This window comes from Scomber scombrus, chromosome 2 (genome assembly GCF_963691925.1).
Source record: "Scomber scombrus chromosome 2, fScoSco1.1, whole genome shotgun sequence".
In the NCBI taxonomy this organism is placed as follows: Eukaryota; Metazoa; Chordata; class Actinopteri; order Scombriformes; family Scombridae; genus Scomber; species Scomber scombrus.
In genome coordinates, this window is record NC_084971.1 from 23,019,583 (window position 1) to 23,038,908 (window position 19,326).

The 19,326-nt window shown below is 38.9% G+C and overlaps 1 protein-coding gene across 2 annotated transcripts in view; it reads right to left on the minus strand.

The window, feature by feature from the left end:
• Positions 1-19,326, minus strand: part of coro2aa (coronin 2Aa) — a 50,107-nt gene that overhangs the window by 11,262 nt on the left and 19,519 nt on the right. Inside the window, exons 1-6 of one of the 2 annotated variants that reach the window (XM_062431604.1) lie at positions 16,886-17,260; positions 8,025-8,225; positions 4,407-4,523; positions 3,833-3,982; positions 2,195-2,374; positions 799-915 (exon numbers count right to left, since the gene is read on the minus strand). In XM_062431604.1, the coding sequence (XP_062287588.1) occupies positions 799-915; positions 2,195-2,374; positions 3,833-3,982; positions 4,407-4,523; positions 8,025-8,225 (765 nt within the window). In that variant the 5' untranslated portion in view covers positions 16,886-17,260. Of the gene's footprint in view, positions 1-798; positions 916-2,194; positions 2,375-3,832; positions 3,983-4,406; positions 4,524-8,024; positions 8,226-16,885; positions 17,261-19,326 lie in introns of those variants that run through there. The other variant, XM_062431596.1, reaches the window with a different exon arrangement.

Genomic DNA, 19,326 nt, shown 5'->3' on the forward strand with positions numbered 1-19,326 from the left:
TATAATTCTTAATCCTAAATTATTGGGAAAGTGCTTATTTTTAGGCCTTATTATTTTTGGACTTCATATATCACTGAACTTAACAAAAATAGGGGTCACAAATCTTCTCTCACTGCTACCTGAGAAATTCATCTGTCTAACCTTACAGCCCTGAGAACAGAGAGTACTGGTTGTTCCTGAATTCAGAGTGAAGGAGACTCGACTTTTAACATCAGAGCACTTAAAGCACTCCCTGAGTAACGGGGAGCAGAATCAGAATAGGAAATTGGACAGAAGTGTCTGTCATGACTTTTTCCATCTTTCTGTCTGTCAGTCTCTTTTTTTGTCACTATCCCGACTCTAATGATCTCGTGTCAGTCGCTGCTTTCACCTGCTAATCAAACACTTCCAGTTCCCAGTTGTCAAGTTAAGATTTTGAAGCCACTACAAGAAGATACAAAATGTCTTGTGAGATATCACTTTGACCGCATTTTGCAAAGAAATATGCATTAAAGGAACAAGTCGAGTGAGTGATACATGTAACTATAGCCTACATTGACTGCCAAGTATTGATGAGATCAATATTAGCAAACTACATGTCAGGATCTTCAGTGAAAGAACCTGGCTCAGGTTTCTTCAGTCACATGATAACAAATGATCTTATATGTTATCTCATGACTGTTCCTCACTTATGTCACCTGATGACATCTAAACTAGCTTTGTTAACAGATAAAGACAGTGAAATGCAGTTGAGAGTTAACTAATGGACCATGAGTTAAAGTTATTTCTACTGTCAGATGTTCTGCTGCTGTTTCTCACCTGATCCCACAGAGCTATCTGTCGATCATTCCAGCGTGAAGTGCCTGACGTGAGGAGCATCTTCATGTTACCCAGGATCAGCACCTTACTGGCTTTGTGCGTCTTGGAGTTGGCTTCCTGCAAACAAGCAACACAACATACGTTAAACTACACATCAAGAATGTTATACGTCATATATAGTATAATTCTTCCTTTTTTAAGAAATATAAATGATAATTTGCTGACAGCAGCTTCCAAACCATTATCAACACTACAGCACTGTGATGTTATGTTCTTTATACATGAGTGTGTTTGGCAGGCGAGGGAAGTGAGAACGGACTGATGTAAAGTCTTAAAGTCTCTGGCTGGTGACCCAGAGGTCTGAGCAGCTATGCTGTGGGCCAGGCCAGGCCACAGGTGTCAGTTTTGGCTGTGTGGTGCTGGATGAGTGCCTGAGCGTCTGGGCTGGGGAGGAGAAAAGGAGCAATGAGCTCCTACTTACGCAATGTTGGCTGTTCACTATGATACACTACAACTAGGGCTCAGGGTTTTAAGGTTTTTCAGATTTTTCAATGAAAAGCAAGCAGATAGTAAAAAGGTCCTCATGTGCTCAAAAGTCCAAAAGGACAGTTTTAAATTAAATTAGTAATTTTATAACAAAGGCATCTTGTTTTTCTAATAAGGCAAGGCTAGTTTATTTGTACAGTGCCAAAAATGGAAAAGAAAACACATGAAAGAAACACGGCGATATTAAAGATATAAAAATAGGATTTTAAAACATTTTAAAAATAAAACGGAGAATAAAAATGAGCTAAAATTAAAATAATAAAAAAAAAACTGACAAAACTGGAGTGTAAAAGTTACACAGCTACAGTGTATGATATGACTGAATAATTCTAATTTCAATTTCAATTCAAATTTAAAAAGCAACAGAAAATGTTGCACATTAACGCAATTTAAAAGAGAGATGCAGTAACAATAAGCATAATCGGCAACTGTACATTGCTGATTATGCACATATAGTAGTCTCTGAAACGATTAGAAAAACTCCATGAATGTGTACAAATGGTATTTTTTAAATATCTAAAGTAAACAGTGATAAATTCCCATTGTTTAAAATAAACATTGAACATAATAGCTCTAATGCACCTCTTCTTTGCAATGGCATGTGGTACATTACATTACATACTCAGTACACACACTGTAGTAATTGCCCTTCCCAATAAAAAAAAAACCATTGTGATGCTCATATGAAACCACAGAATAATTAACATACAGACAACACACACACACACACACACACACACACACACACACACACACACACACACACACACACACACACACACACACACACACACACACACACACACACACACACACACACACACACACACACACACACACTAAGCTTTACCCGCAGCAGGTTTCCTGAGCGTGACTCCATGAGTCTGACCCTCCTGTCCTTGCAGGTGGTGGCCAGGAGGCTGCCGTCCGTACTGAAAGACATGGAGAGGACCACGTCTGTGTGGTGGCTGATGGTCCGCACAGGGTTCTTTATCACCTGCTCGGGACAGTCCAGGTTCCAGATCATCACCTGGAGGAGGAAGAGGGGGAGATGAAGTGGCAGACACAGAAATTTAGCTACCAAAATGCGGTCAGGGAGGAACTCAATCAGACTCAAGTCACGTTTTTTGAGACTTTATTTAAACTTTATTTAAACTAAAAACATAATCCCAGACATTTTGTTTTATCAAAAAGTGGTTAGAGACTCCTCTTTACATTACATCAGAAAGAAAAAGTGTTTGTAGTTGTTCCAAATAAAAAATCTCATAGAAAGGGTGCAAGACTCTATGATTTGTGATAATGGGAATAACCACACACACATTTCGACCAGGGTGTCATTTAAACACATTAAACGTGACAGAATTAGTTTTGTGAAGAACAAAAAAAGAGTTTGAGAGAGAAAATGTTCTTATTTTCTCACATCTGTTGCATTAAGTGGACGTACGAATCAGATTGACAGTTTTTTTGGAAACATACAAAAACTGGTGAATGCAGCTCTCTTAATTTTGATGTCAGAGAAGTGTAAGCGTAGAAGGTTTTAAATTGAACAAGCATTTAATTTGAAGCATAGTGATGCCTTCAGACTTGAAATCAGACACTAATGACATATACTCAATTCTGACTATGTATTCCACCAAAGACTCAAGTATTCTAGTCCAAAAATGAAATTGCCTTTGTTCATCTACTACAGCATATATATCTAAGTTTCAAGTTTATTTTATTTATATAGCACTTTAAAAAGCAAACAGATTTTGCACCGAAGTGCTTCACAAAGGCAGGTATATGTGCGTACACTAGCATAAAAGGAGCAATATTAAATATCTGCTCTGCAAGTCTCTTTGAGAAAATAATCTGTGGAATAAAAAATGTTATTTATGTGATTTATATAATGATTGTGCCCTCTAGTTTGACATTGTTTTGATTAAATACTGTTGCATCATCCGCTTACAGAGCTGGAGTCCTTATTTTGCTACAGCAACTCAAATCTTGAATAAAGAAATAACTTAACGTTCGATCAAAGGCAGAGCAGACGGTCACACCCAGTCTGACAGTATCGGCTTTTTCTTCATTCTAATAATATAAAACTATTAACAATACTTTTTTTTTTACATTTTGATTGCAAAGAGAGGTGATTAAATGTGATTTCAGTTGGACATTAAGACCTCTCCTCTACAAGTTGAGACCTACAGGTTGGTTCTTGTTGCTGACAAATTATGTGAAGTGACGGTAATGAGTACAATACCCCGGCACAGATTCTTGACAGGCCAGTGTAGTAACTATCAGTCAGTTGAAGTGTAACCGTGAACTTTACCGTGATTTCTTAACAAGAACTCGGCTGATATTATCAGCTGTGACCTGTTTAACTACATAGTTATATATTATTGCCTACAATATATGTCACAGTAACGTACAGAGTTCATTTATTGTTATCTCTAACAGTCTTTTTTTCTTGTTGTTGTTTTTTGTTTAGTGTGCACATTTGTGTCACCTTATAGTCATAGGCGGTACTGAAGAGGATGTTTTTAGCAGTCGGGTGCCACTCAACGAGGCCCACTCTGCGGCTGTGACCCTGAAGATCCTTCCAGGGTACTGTGAGGTTCTTCAGCACGCCATGAGGAGGGATATCCCACACTTTCACCTGCATATACACACACAAACACACAAATTAACACACACACACAACCCCAGAAAAGGATAATCTCTGAGGTTCACACCTCTGAAGAAATGAAAAAAAAACCCCCAATATAGATAAAACCTCAGGATGCACAGTCGAATGAATATGGAAAACAAATGATAGTGCCCCAAGACACACTTTTTAGAAGTAGTCTTGGCTCTTCCTTTCTCTTTCTGTCTTCAGGGATTTATTCTGAGTCACTGTGCCAGGTCAGAGCTGAGGAATGTGAGGAATGACTTCGAGCTCTTCTTGAAGGTTAAACTGCAAGGCAATAAAATGATCTCCTTGCTGCTACATGTTCATGTTCTAGGGAAAATGATAACGCGTCAGTGAGCCATTTTGAAAATGCACTTAGCATGTGCATGTGTGTACATGTGTGTGTACAGACCGTGGTGTCCTCGGAGCAGGAGGCGATGCAGTAGTCGTTGAACGGATTCCATTTGATGTCTAACACGTTGCCTCTGTGGCCCGATACTCGAGGCTGGTGAGGGTCCACTTTACCTGTCTGATACACAAAAAAAATTTATATGTATATTCATTAAGTTAATCTTTCCAGTACTGTCTGCTGTTCTTACACTTTTCAGACCCTGTGGATCGGTTTATACTTGTCACTGAAATATTTATGGTCTCATAAAATTGAATTGTAATCATTGCAGACACAGTCTACCACATATCATTATCTACTACTAATATACATTAATGGGCACTATCATTATAAAGTGTACATACATATTAGGGTCAAGGAGTGAGATCCTGGTTTTTGTTCAGTCTTTATTCTCAGTTATAATGTATTTCATTCTAGTTATTGGTAATTTCTTTTTATTGAATTTGGCTGCTTGCCTTCCTCATTTGTGAGGCTGTTCGAATCGACTACAAGACATTCTCATTCATCATTTCTTATGATATTTAATTCATTGGCATTCAAATGCAATGTATATTATTTTCTTTAAAATTGAACCAGGATCAGGAGGATCTCAAAGAATTAAAACTATATCTGTAATTTCACAGCTCTTTTGTAGTTCAATCCAAGTGGACGGAGCTGCCAGTACGAAAGGTCTGTTTCTGAGCTCTGTAGCCTTGGAACAGACAAGAGCAGAGTGCCCCAAGAGTGCAGGCTGCGGTTTGACACTAATACCAGAAGTCTTTAAACTTAAAGCAGCATTAACTGATCTGTGGGACACTCGGGGGCAGCTGAGCGAGTTGTAAACACAACAGTGACATGTTATCACCTTATATAGCTGCTGTGGCTAACATGTTAGCAAACGGTTGTCCATTTACTCATCCAATCAGACAAAGAGCATAATTAGTATCAATTTCATTAATGTTTATATCCAATATTCACCCTCCTTTTAGCTGCTTTTGGTCTCCACCAACTCAAGAGGTTAAATGTGGGCTCTTTTGAGGCTAAATGCTCCACCGGGTTCACCAGCTAGCCGCTAACTTTGTCTGTATGTTTGGTGCTAGGCAGGTAGCACATAATCAGTTTATTAGACGTTTTTTTGCTTTAAAAAATAGGCAAAAAATGAAGCTGATGCGAGCCGTGAGAGCGAACCAAAATAGTTCGAGGCTGTAAAACCAAAACAATGAGCTGAAAGAAGCTAAAACACTCCACAGAGCTGAGGGGAAATGCAGAGTCGGGTGATAATTCTCTCTGTTGGTCACCGCAAGCAACACCTTTCATGTAAACCCAACCATTATTAATAAAAAAATATGAATTACTGCAGCTTTAAAGACATCCAGTCATATGAACAGAGCTCAGCCAATTAGCTTTATCTGCGCAGGTTAGGACAAGCCTGCAAGCAGTCAAACCCTCCTTGACATTAACATGAAACTACTCAAACTATAGGTGAAATTACACAAATTGTTAGTGACACATGCCCAGGTATTCCATGATCCTGTTATAAGGAAGTCTTACCGAAGATTTTATGCCTCAACGAGACTGCTAATTATGTTGTTTGTATGAACAGATCCTTCCTTTAAATGACACACACACCTGCAGGCTAGATTACTGTGCAGGAAAGGTATGTATGGAGCAAAGGAATGATGTAACCATTATCTATCCTTCCAGCAAGGATAACAAACGCAAATGTAAGTAGAACACATCATTTATATGCGCGTCTGCTTATATTTATGAGTTAACTACTTTCACCAAAGAACAATAGCTTGTCTGTAAGTGCACACACACATCCCACATAGGTGGGATGTGAAAGTGGTGGTTGGCGGGAGTGTTGAAGTTTCACCTCTTTGAGACAGGATCAGGGGGAGAAAGGGGGTTGAAAGATGAGTTATGTCATTCCTGAGCTCATATGCAATTCCTGCCATGCCAGGAGGATGGTGATAACTCACCAAGAAGGTTTTAAAAGATGGAGACAAACAGAGAGAGGGAGAAAGGAGGGAGAGGTGTCCAGTGTAATGAATCGCTCTGCACTGGAGATACAGCAGAAGTGTAAATTTAACCAGCTCTCAAGTGAAGAGGTCTGGCCGAGTTTATTTGAGAGATCATTATTGTTATTGATAACACCAGTGGATTTGATAATATATATAAATAGGGTTTGATTAATCACATTCAAGCTGAGGTTGGTGAGCGAGATAACACAGAATAATGAGGGGAGAAAAGACCACATTCAATGTTTAATTTGCAGTGAATGAACTGTCAGGAGTGTCCTTGTATTTACAGATTTCTTTTGACTCCACTGCTGCTGCACTATTTATACTCTGAAAGCAGAGCTGTCTTTTCCAGGTGTGCTGGGTGTGCAGGAGCAACAGAAATACATAGTAGTTGTTGAACGATCAACACAGAAAATAAATCAAACAAGATTCTGTTTAAACAATTATTGTCCAACACAGACAAAAAAATGACATATACAGTATAATTAGGGCTCTTTCATTTATTCTTAGTATTTGATGAAACGGGCTGACCTTTGGAGAAACATGCTTGCTTTCTTGCCGAGAGTAAAACGAGGAGATTAACACTGTCATATCTGTCAAGTAAATGTGAAGTTTAAAAAGTAATTTACCGTTGTACAGCATTGAGGTCAGCCGTTTCACCTTTCCAGCCTCTATGCTAAGCTAACGCTATTTGGATGTTTGGTAGCTTCACATTCATCTAACAGACATGATCTCGGTATCGATCTTCTCAAATCTTTCACAATCCTAACACTCTCTGCAACAAAGCCAATTTCTTTAAGTGTATTTCTCAAAGTATTGAACTATTAAAGGGGACTTTTTCCTCATTTTGCCACATAAACTAAACTTTTTTTTTTAAAGTTTCCTCAATTCACAGGGTTACATCATCACTACTGGATCACTTTACTTCAGTCTAACTTATAATAAATACGGAATATACAATCCGAGGTTCTTCTAAAAATTGTCACTGAAGCTGTGGTGTAATGAAAGTGGTAAACGCTCCTAGAAGATGCTGATTTATCAGTTTGTTAGTACTGCAAAGTTGACCATACAATGACCTAAACACACTGGTTACCATTTTGTTGCTATTTCTCATGGATATAACTCTTAATATGATGATTTAAGGGCTACACTTTTAAGTAAAATATAGAACCTGATTTGTGTCTTTGTACAGGAGCATTTATTGTAGTAGACATTATTTCTATAGTTTAAGTAATATTATACATAAGATATTAAGTTCTTGTTTGACACGTTTCACCGCTGCACCTTGGTGTCCATGTGGGCCGGACACTTATGACACAATAAATAACATAACTAACTTCTTTGGCTTCAGCCTTTTTTTAATCCTGCCTATAAAACTCTGACTGAGAAGTTTTCCAACTGGACAAACAGCTATTAATGAGCACAACATTGCTAAAAAGTGGAGATTCAGACATCTGGATTACTTCTCTCCCATATCCCCCCTCTTATAGTAAGATAAACTGCCTCCCATTAGAGTCTGGATCTGTTATCTGCATTTTGAGCGAAATGTTGTGCCACATTAAACAAATGATATATATGTAATGTCTGTAAAGTGCTGCCATGACGTGCAGAGACTCACATGATGGACAGACAGCACCAGGAAGGCCCCTCCCCCGGCACACTCGGTTATGACTGCCAGGAAACGTGGGTTGACAGAACAGAAGTTGTTGTCCTGGACGCTGCGTGTGATTGGCACGCCATCATAGCAGCTCTCCTTGGTGGCAGCCTTACCAAACACGTGTCGGAACTTGGAGCTGCGGTACTGAGGACGCCATGTCATCTGAGACGGAGAGAGGGAGGGAGGAAAGTGGAGGTCAGTCAAGGAGAGTCATCCATCTCTCACAGTTATGTGAACTGGGGTTTTTATGGGTGTTAATATTCCTGTTACTTTCCCACAAGAAAACAAATTCAAGATGTTGTTCGATGTGATCAAAACATCAACAAAATTCACTCTGGGGCCGAAAAACACTGAACCCTGCTTATAGGAAAGGACACACTGCTTTGTTATAGTAAAGAAATTACTACATAACTAAAACCAAGACACTGATAAAAAGCCATAATATACTTGACAGGCCAGGCAGGAGCACCTGCTTGAGTTACATTCCTTTCAGATCAAAGTAATGCTTCCTGCCTTGTTTTTATGGTATTTACATAAACCTGTTTTTTGTTGCTGTTCTATAAATAGCAAGCGTCACTATATTCATAAAACATAAACACATAAAGGTTGTCTGAACAAAGGTTAAGCATTTATGAATGAGCTTTATACAATGAAATAAAAGTAGCAGAGGCCTGAAATAGTTTTGTTTCAGTTGCTGGCGTTCTTTAGTGGATTAACTTGGGATCAATTGAGCATTTAATTCAATAATGAATGTAAATTTTCATAATGTTGACCATGAATATGTTCTCTCTGAGAAGCTCTCTGAGTAATACAGCTGAGGAATATATAATATAGAATTATATAATACAAGACTAAAGTGACTTATGCTTGTTCATACATGTATTTCGACATGCTGATTATTCTGCTCTTCTTGTGTCATATAGAACGAGAAAACTCTATTGAAGATAAAGCTTTTTTTTGGGAAAAGGTTTGCACCCAGATCAAAACTAAAATGTTTGATGTAATGGGGCACATATTCAAGGAAAGACATTTCTTAATGATAAAGGAATTTATTTTAGGTCAACATGTATATAGTGAGCATCTGAAATACTAAGTAGCAACACTAGCAACACTGTCATTATCCAGTTCCATTATAACAACAATGTTTTCTTTATGTCTTTTTACTTTAGATTCATTATTGCCTGAAATATTCACAAATTCACACTTTTTGGATGCCTAGTCTAGGAATATTTCATTTAATTAGACATCTATAAAACTACTAAAGTACAACAAATCACAAGCAGTGATTCACTTTTTTGTGTTGGAAAAACTTCCAATTGGCGTCAAATCACTGACAACAGTTTTGTGTAAAAACCTTGTTTGTGTTTCAAGAATATGATGTATGAGATCAGGTCAGCAACAGTTCTTTCTTGTTTCATATTAGATCATTTGTTTTTATGTTGTAAATGAAATATTCGTGGTTATGACTGTAATGAAGTTTGATTTAGAAACAGCTGGCTTATTGCATAATATTTATATTAGACTTTGCCGTGTTTTCTAGATTATTTTTTCATTTTTAATTTTCCTATTCATCTGAGTTGTTTGAAGGATATTCTCAAAATAAAATAACTCACTCAATCATAATGCAGCAGATGAATATGGGGGAGGGAAAACCTTTGATATTTCCTATATCCTGAATCTCTTTTTAGCCATTTTCCTTAAGCTAGTCGATGCATATGTCATTACTGGGAGATAAGTGGCTCTGGTCCACTGGGACAGAGTCTGGCCAGCATGTCTGCTCTGCTACTCTCACTGGCTCTCTGCCTGCCTGCTGCATGGTCATTACTTATGAATTAGGGGTGGAGGAGGTTGACGGACAAGATGTTAACGCAATAATGGTCTGAAACAACAACTTACACACAGAGAGAGAATTACAGGAGTAATGAACAAAGGGCGGTACCGTCACCACATGCTGCTTTCCCGGAAATCACACGTCACCTAACAACAGTGACATCATTTTCCTGATTTATGTGGAGTGCCTGCTGGCCTTTCACATGATGGCTAAATAAACACAACCAAAATGCAAACAGAGTGACATCACAGCGAGTGCAGTCAAAATAATAGCGTTTGGATAACATGATGCAGGTGTGGTTGCAGCAGTGCTGACTGGAAGGAGGTGCAGCAGTCTGGTAAATAAAAAAATGTCAGAGAAACAGAAATAGATGGGCAGAGATTGTGACTCTCCACGTCTCGGTTTACTCTCCCACCTCTCACCTTCTGCCCCCGAGCCTTCACAGAGCCTGGTGCCGTCAAGCTGGAATGCCTCCCTACCTGTCAAGGAGCCTCATTAACCTACTCAGGTGTATAAGTGTCTGACCGCCAAAGACACCATCAATCACATCCATGCAACACCTCTGCAGCTGAACTTGCAGAATTCAAAGTTAACTTATCAGCATTATTACGTCAACAATAACATCTTGCATTACCCGAATAAATCAAATACTGACAAAAGGAATGTATTAAATATGAATATGTTGTTTGCCCTCCTCTCTCACACGCTGTAAGTAAGGACATCGGCACCTTGAAGGTTTCTCTGCAGCTAACCATCATTTTAACCATCTATAATTATCTATTCATATGTGGGTTATTTTCAAATTTTCATGTTTTTGTCTATAAAATGTTTAAAACATAATAAAAAAAAGACCACCACAACTTCACAGACCTCCACAATTTTAACTGCTTTTTGTTTACCTGCAAAATGCATACTCTTGAAACATCACATTTTTTAAAGACAGCTGACAAAGAATAATAAAAGAGCTGCGCCACCTGAAAGGCTGTCATTATTACACATAAAATACAGGTTATCCCACACAACTGATTGTCAGTACCAGATGCTTCATCTAAGTAGAGCACAACCAGTTTAATAAGCAGGTTAAGCACGGATGGAGCAAAAAAGTCAGCTTACTAATTGATCTGCTGTTGTTTGTGTTTTTTACGAGACATCAGACTGATATCTGCAGACTGCTCCTCGCTACCCAGCAGGTAGAGACGACTCATCTCTCAGCACTTCAACTCTGATAGCCAGAGATGACACCAGGTAAACTAACACAAACCGAGAGCCCAGATCAGTGTGGAGAGTCAGTTTTAGTCTGTCCTTCTCGTAGATGTGACCATTAAATTCACTAGGAGACAGCCAGGGATAGCTAGCCACCTGAAGTCAGACAGACCCATCACAGCCAGCTACCATCTATGTTACTTCTCGACTAAAAATTACTTTTTGGTGCACATTGGACTAATAGTGCATATTGTAAATGTTACTTTTTAGACATTTTACACATTGTACAAAAGAAAAAAGATCTATTTAATCAAAAGAAAGAATGAGATATCGCTGAGCCCTACCAGAAAACCTAAAAACCTAAAGTCCGAAAATATCTTGTTTGTCTGACTAACAGTCCAAAAACCAAAGATTTTTAGTTTATTATTATTATTATTATTATTATTATTATTATTGTATTCGACAAAGATAGGCAGCAAATCCTCACATTTTTGACATTTTTACTTAAAAACATACTCAAACAATTAATTCATTATCAATTATTTAATGTCAATTAGGGCTGGAACGACGCAAAAACTGTGCGTCGATGCCTTGTTTGAAAAAAAATGGCGGCAGCGAGTAGACTCAGTTGACTCTGATCAATGTAAAAAACGAACTCGTAATTCAAAGGTATGGGACTATTTTTCCGTAAAAGGAGGCCATTCTGTCGTTTGTCAGCTGTGTAAAATGGAGATGGCTTATCATAAATGCACGATGGCGATGCTGTTGTATTTTGGGGAAAACCCTATCCCAAGGGACAGTGACCCCCTTAAATGGTGGAAGGATAATGCAAAAAGATTCCCCACACTGTCTGCTTTAGCCAAATCGTATTTGGCTGTACCTGCCACATAAACGCCATCTGAAAGGCTTTTTTCAGTTGCTGGAAACATTGTCACCAAAAAAAGGGCAAGCCTGACTGCTGAGCATGTTGAAATGCTAACATTCCTCCACTCCAATGCATGACTACATCATGTCTTGGATTAAACACACACACAGACACACGCATAGACACACACTACACACAGTATTCTTGAGTGAAAAGGCAGAGTGTATGTTCCTGTGAATGAAGAGCACTTTATATTTTGTTGGTTCAAAAAGAACACTGCTGCTGTTTATATTTTATTTATTTTATGTTGATAACATTTTCTTGATTCTTGCACAACAGTTTTATTTATTGAAAGTATTTTATTTTATTTCATTTTATTTTTTGTTAAATGTTACCTCTGGCGTCAGATTGCACTATTGTTTTCATTACTTGAATTTTATTTTGGAATTTGGTAATTTTTGGTAAAAACAATAAAAATATGTTGGAATGAAATTTCAGTTTTTTCAGTGAGATACATAAATTAGCATATGTAAATTGCTATATAAGTCAAATAATGGGAAAATAATCGATAATCCAATCGAATCGAATTCGAATCGAATTGAAAAAATGAATCGTTAGATTAATCGATGCATCGAAAAATAATCGCTAGATTAATCGATTACAAAAATAATCGTTTTGCCCAGCCCTAATGTCAATCATTCCAGGTCCATCAGAAACGTCACACCTCTTCGCATATATACTTTGAACTTACTGTCTTGCATTCCTTCACTGTGGCTCATTATAAATGACAAGTTGTTATGTAAGCTATTCCCATTCTTTAAACTTCTCTGATAACATATCTGTGTTGCAATGGTGAGCCACCCAAAATGTATTCCTGATCATTATCACCCTTTTGTGCTTGTAAAAGAAATACCATTTGCTCTGCTCAGCAATAAAAAGAAAATATTTAAAAAGGCAACTTCCCCAGGCTGACACACATAAAGGCATGAGAGGAATTAACTGTTGAACTCACAGAGAGAAATGATATTTACCTACTACAGTTTTTCTACATTTGACCATCAACCAGTGCGGTGCTCGTGTGAGTAAGGACTGCATGCAATGCTCAGTGAGCTACATGCAATTACCAACTGGAGTACGTCTGTTTTGATATCATCAGCATTCATGTATTGCTGAGGCTTACAAGAGCAGAGAGAGAGGCTTCCAGGACAGAAAGCTAAGACATCTTGTCACATCTAAAGCAGGATGTAATCAGGCCAGTGGCAGCTTCCTCTCAGCTGTGTATTGCAGCAGGTACACAGCAGGCTGCATGGTGGGCGGCCTGTCTATGCTCTACGAAGAACTGATGACGAAAACACTATTCTTGCTATTTATACTCTGGCTTCTTGCTGATCAAAAGACAGTCAGGCACGTTCACTGACAGTCGTTTTATTCCCAAGGATTTTTCTTTTTCTTGAACCAGCTTTACAGTACGTCTGGCAAATTAAAAAAGGAGATGCAGTCCTTTATGTCAGAGGGAAATTTATTTTAGTCCGAAACCAGTGAGTCACAGCGGCAACTGCAATAAGGGGGCTTTAAAAACAGTCATAAAACTAAACTGAAAACACAGATATAACTTTAAAAAAAGATATATGTACATCTGGTTTGCTCGACCAGAGTTTTCGTGTGGGGTTGTGCTTCTACATGGATGTGCACAGTATACGTGTTCACCTACTCCTCACCTACAGGCTGTCTTTTAAGCACCTCATAACTCAAACACGTACAACAGCAGCCACTCCTCTCTTTGGCTTGCCAAGGCTTGGTGCCGGAGGAGGGGTGGAGTTCAAAGTTTACTTGTGATGTCAAGATATCGGTTACTCAAGCAGCACAGAGCCTAAAGGTATGAGCAGGGAGAAAATTCATGCTCAAAATGTGCTAATCCCAAAGCACCCACTGATCTACTATCAATACCTCAATCCAATCCAATTGTCTGCAAGGACTTACCCCCGTCTTAACAACAGTGACCTCGCAACCCAGAATCTAATCCAAAAAAAACCAACCCTCCACTGCCTATAAAACCCATCATGCACCAGCCCCACCTTCTCAATCTGTAGATGGGATAGCTGTAATGTTTTGTAAACGTTCAAAGTGAAATTCAAGACAAGGAATGTACAGGTGTTAACATATGTCGAGGCAGTGCAATAACAGTGTGCACACATACATTGTGTGTGTGTGTGTGTGTGTGTGTGTGTGTGTGTGTGTGTGTGTGTGTGTGTGTGTGTGTGTGTGTGTGTGGTTTAGACTGTCTGATATCATACACAGATGACAGCTCACAACCTCTGTCTTGTAATAGGATAACCAAGAGAGATAATCCAAGAGCTGGTTCATTGCTTTACAGCACACATGTGAAATGAACATGAAAGGATAAGACAGGATACCGCAGTGTCTGCTCCGCACTCTTTACCTGCAGATTTAAGCTTTGTGCATGTTTTATATGTGTTACTTTTTATGCTAGTGTATTCAAAATGTATCCTACTATGACAAGAGGATGTAGATGACACATCTACAATAAGGTGTGCATGAATGAATCTACACCGTCATGCACACACTAAAGCAAACATAAAAACAGATCTTAGTTTCTGTTTCATCAAACTGTGCCATCACTACTGCATCAGCTGCACTCTAACACATCCACACACATCGCTTCATTGTATTAAATCTGTAACTCATGCTTTTAAGAGGTTTTAGGAACACTGACATCCAATTTACACTTTCAGATCTTCAGATAAGCTGACAATAGTCCTTTATTCTAAACAGATGTTTTACAGCTGTGTGGTACAATGAACAGACAAAAGTCAATTAATGATTAACATGTACAGGACAAGAGTCTGGTGGGCAGGGTGCAGATTATATGAACGAAACCAATCAACTCATGAATGGAAATATTAATTCCATGGAAGCCTTACTATGGGATTAACATTATGTATCATGAAAATATTGACTTGGGTTTGTTTTGGAGTATCAAAGAGTTTTTAGGTTGACACTGACTTTTTTTGTCCCTTCTCTGGGATTTTTTCAGTAGCAGCATTTGTTGTTAACTTGATAGCTGAGCAATCAACATACTTTCATTTCTTTCAGCTTATTTTAAGGAACAAAACAAGACTAGAAAATGATAACTAGAACCATTAAAATATACAATACTGTGAAAAATATTTTGTAAATCTGCACACACAACTATGGTGAGTATGTTGGATCAAAACTGACGCGGGAAGTCAGTCTGTAAACTGTGAGGGATGTTTACCGCTGTCAGAGTGCGTCATACAGTGATTGTGTGGAGACTGTTTAAAACCTGTATCAGTCTGACTGCTAGTGTTTCTTGCAAAGTGACTTATTTTTAGCAACACTGCCACATTTTGAGTTAAGCATGTTGTTATTATCACCAATTGAAATGATGGCCAAAACAAGAGACAAGTTGTGATAAATTGGGATTATCTATTGATGCAGGTGTAAAGATCAGAATTAGAAATCAAAACAAAACTCAGCCTCTACTAAAGCTTTTCAGCTAGCAGGTTTCCCATCAAGTTTTCCATTATTTCCCAATGTGGATAATACACAGTTCCTGTAGAGCATCAATTAGCTACTGACAAACATCCATGCTGCATATAATATGCAAGACAATATGATATAATAAGTCCTAGATGCACTTACACACAGAGAGCATTACTATTAACTGGCACACCACAAAGATACAAACACACTCACACACACTGGCTTACACTGAAACTGGGTATAATTACAAAAACTTAAACAGCGATACCAAAATTATTTTTTTTTAAAAGTCGTTAGAAATACCAAAACAATACTTTTTACTCATCTCTTAAGAGTGAGAAACTACATCTGACCATGATTTAGATCAATAAACAAACCAGAGAATTATTTAGCACATCTGATGCCTGATTCGATTAGATACTTTACATTGTTAGATACTATATTTACTTACACACATTTCGGTCAGGACTCAAAAAGTACTGATGTTTGATACTCAGCCCAATCCTACACTTCCACAGTTAGGACAAAAAAGCACTGCACGCTCATGCTTTAGGTTCATAAACCTTGACATGAGAAAGAGGATACTGAGCGCAATGAAAAGACCTCAGACTTCAATTCAAACCACAAGGCACGTGTTTCAGTGGATGGTAGTGTTTTGAAGGGTGGACGCCACCATAAATAGCCATCTGTGGGAAGAGATGACTTTCTTGGGATGGTGGATGATGTCATTTCCACTGGCATGGAACAGCTTTGGTTTCGCATTGACATTTTTTTGTCGTCAGCGAAAAAAATAGAAAATACTTCACGCTTATGGCAGGGAATGAGTAGCTTCTTGTCCAAGTTTGAGCAAAAGACAGTGATCAAAATGAGTGCAAGTGAAGTCAGCAGTCACATAAATCTCATTCTGTGCAATGGATCGCTTTTTAAAAGAGACTTTTCCAAACATGCATAGATTCAGGCAATAAGCTGGTTTGAAGATACATTTCTGTTTCATCTTGTTCAAGCCTGCCTCATGCACACACACACACACAGTCCTGAGTAAGAATCCACTACAGAAAAAGGGAGCCCCCCAAAAACACACACACACACACACACACACACACACACACACACACACACACACACACACACACACACACACACACACACACACACACACACACACACACACACACACACACACACACACACACACACACACAGTTGGGCAGGGGTCACCAGAGCTAAAGACGAAAAGATCAATAACAGAATGTCAAACTGCAGAAACAGATCAGAGACATCAGCACATGAAAGAAATCAAGACACAGACAGAGAGAGACAACACGGAAGAGAAAGAAACAGAGTGTGCAGTTGAGCAACAGGGTATGAGAGGTAAACTGGGAGTTCAGCAGCACTCACCCTGACGAGTGAGACGTCACTGGACTTAACAATCAGCGGCGGGTCCTTGAGTGAGAAAAAGTTACGTCTCTGTGTGTGAGTGGCAGGCCAAACACACAAAAATCCCCACGCAAAAAAAAAAAAAAAGTCACTTGTCTTGCTTTATCTCAAGCACATGGATCAACACTGCTTCTTGGCACACACACAGAAACATGCATGCCAATACACACACACACACACACATACAAGCACGCACACACAAGCAGATAGCCAGTCCAAAATCTTACAGTCCTGTCCAAGCAGAGACCTAACCAAGCTCCTCTTCTTTCTTTGATGTGCACAATCCACACAGACAGTCAGTCACTCAGAGGAGACGGTGGGTGTGTGTGCAGCATGAAGGCGAGTGCGTGTGTGAACAAGCTAGGGGAGAGTGCAGGAGTGTCTACACTCCCTGAGAGGGGAGGTGACTACAAGGAAGAGAGAGAGAGAGAGAGAGCGAGAGAGAGAGAGAGAGAGAGAGAGAGAGAGAGAGAGAGAGAGAGAGAGAGAGAGAGAGAGAGAGAGAGAGGGAGAGGGAGAGGGAGAGAGAGGGACAGAGAGAGCGGCAGGTAATCACACTCCCTCTCTTTCTCTAAGTGCCGCTCCCTCTCGTCACTCCTCCACAGCGTTTGCTCAATCAGGATATCTAACTCGATCTATGATATGAAAAAGACAGTAAGAGGGGAAAAATTATTCTTCAACCTTGTTGCTCAATAAGAAATGACCTACTTGTCAGATGAGCCTTGCTACTACAGGCACGTAGCTAATAAACAGACATTATGCTTCTCTTTAGCTATAAATTATTCTTCCTAGAAAGCTGCTCTTTTGTGAGTGTACAGCAGTGAGGATTTTCAAGGTGAGGAAAGTTTATTTAGATGGCATCTTTGAAACATAGAGGGCATTCTTTTGGGTGAAGAAATGCATCAGAGCGATGTATAAAACATAACAGAGGAAAGCAAAATAGAAATCATGGAAATAAAATCACAAATAGTCTCAGTGCAGAGCAGTAACAAGTTGGAGCGAATTTAAAGAAGGAAATAAAAGTGAAGGAAAGCAGGCGACCAAGTGGTTGAAGATGCTAACCGCATAATCGCAGCATCCAATGTTGTAGTTTGCATGTCATCCTCTCATTTCTTGTCATCTCTATACTGTTTCCTCTCTAAAAGGCAAAAATGACTCAGAAATACTGTAGAGACACAACAGATTTTAATGTAGATTTGAAAATGACGCACACTTTAGGAACTGAAAAGGCTCTTCTGTTCCTGACTATTTGCTGATTTATAGATTTTAAGTCCCCTCCACTCAAAAATATGTTTGTGTTCTTCACTTGGATGTTTGTGCAGAGTTTGACACTAAAAGGCTGTTTTTTGTTGAAAGAGGAAAGTCTTTCTTTGCTAAACTTAAATTTTACTTTAAAGGGGCTGGCCTATGAACAGAATTTGTGACATCACAACTAGTTTGGTCCACAGTGTGTGTGACTACTTACAGTGAAGGAGGAAAAATCAGTTGAAGAAATTAACAGTATTTTCATATTCACAGATTCACCACTTCAGCACATACTAAACACATACTATTCCAAGCAGTTGATTTTTTTTATATCTTACAACATGTCTGGAAAGGATCTTTTTGACTTATTCCATTATTTCATCCATAATTCAGCCCGATGTTCTCCACTACACAAACACCAAACTAATATTTCCACTCAAAGGACCAGTGTGTAAGATTTACAGGGATCAACCGGCAGAAATTGAAAATAATATTCACCATGTTACAACGCCACATTTCTACAGTAGCCCAGAAAGGACAAACCAAACACTGGCTCTAGAGAGGGCCTACAGCATTTTTCACAAGTTTTGTGGCCACCGTAGGTTCTCCTGCATGCTTGAAAGGGGAGGGGGGATAGTGAGGTATATTCACTTAGTTGCAATCTGCAACCTCACTGCTAGATGCCACTAAATCCTGCACACTGGTCTTTTAATGTCATAAAGCCTGGCAGTTTCTCTCACACCATTTGTAGTCTGTGAACTCCTCAAACTAGAAACCTTCAAGTAAAAGCAAACAAAGTACAACCTGCACACAAATATTGATAGACTGACTTTGCAGACTACTTAGTTGCTACAAAACCCATTCATGTACTTTCATCTGGACAGTGGTTTCAAATGCTCCAAGTCAAAGTGAAACATTACGTAATGGCACATTAGCATCAGAGGCTAGGAGAGGCTGGGCTGACAGGTCGATATGAGGATGGTCAGGCAGGGGGGGGAAAAAAACACACTGGCCACTCACAGCTGGCCTTCACACAGTCAAACTGGGATTGAGCAGAGAGGCTGATCAATCACTACTATTGCACAAACATGCATGCCTGCACATCAGTTTGTAAAGGAGAAAAGTGCTCATATAATGTATCTACTTAAAAAGGCAGC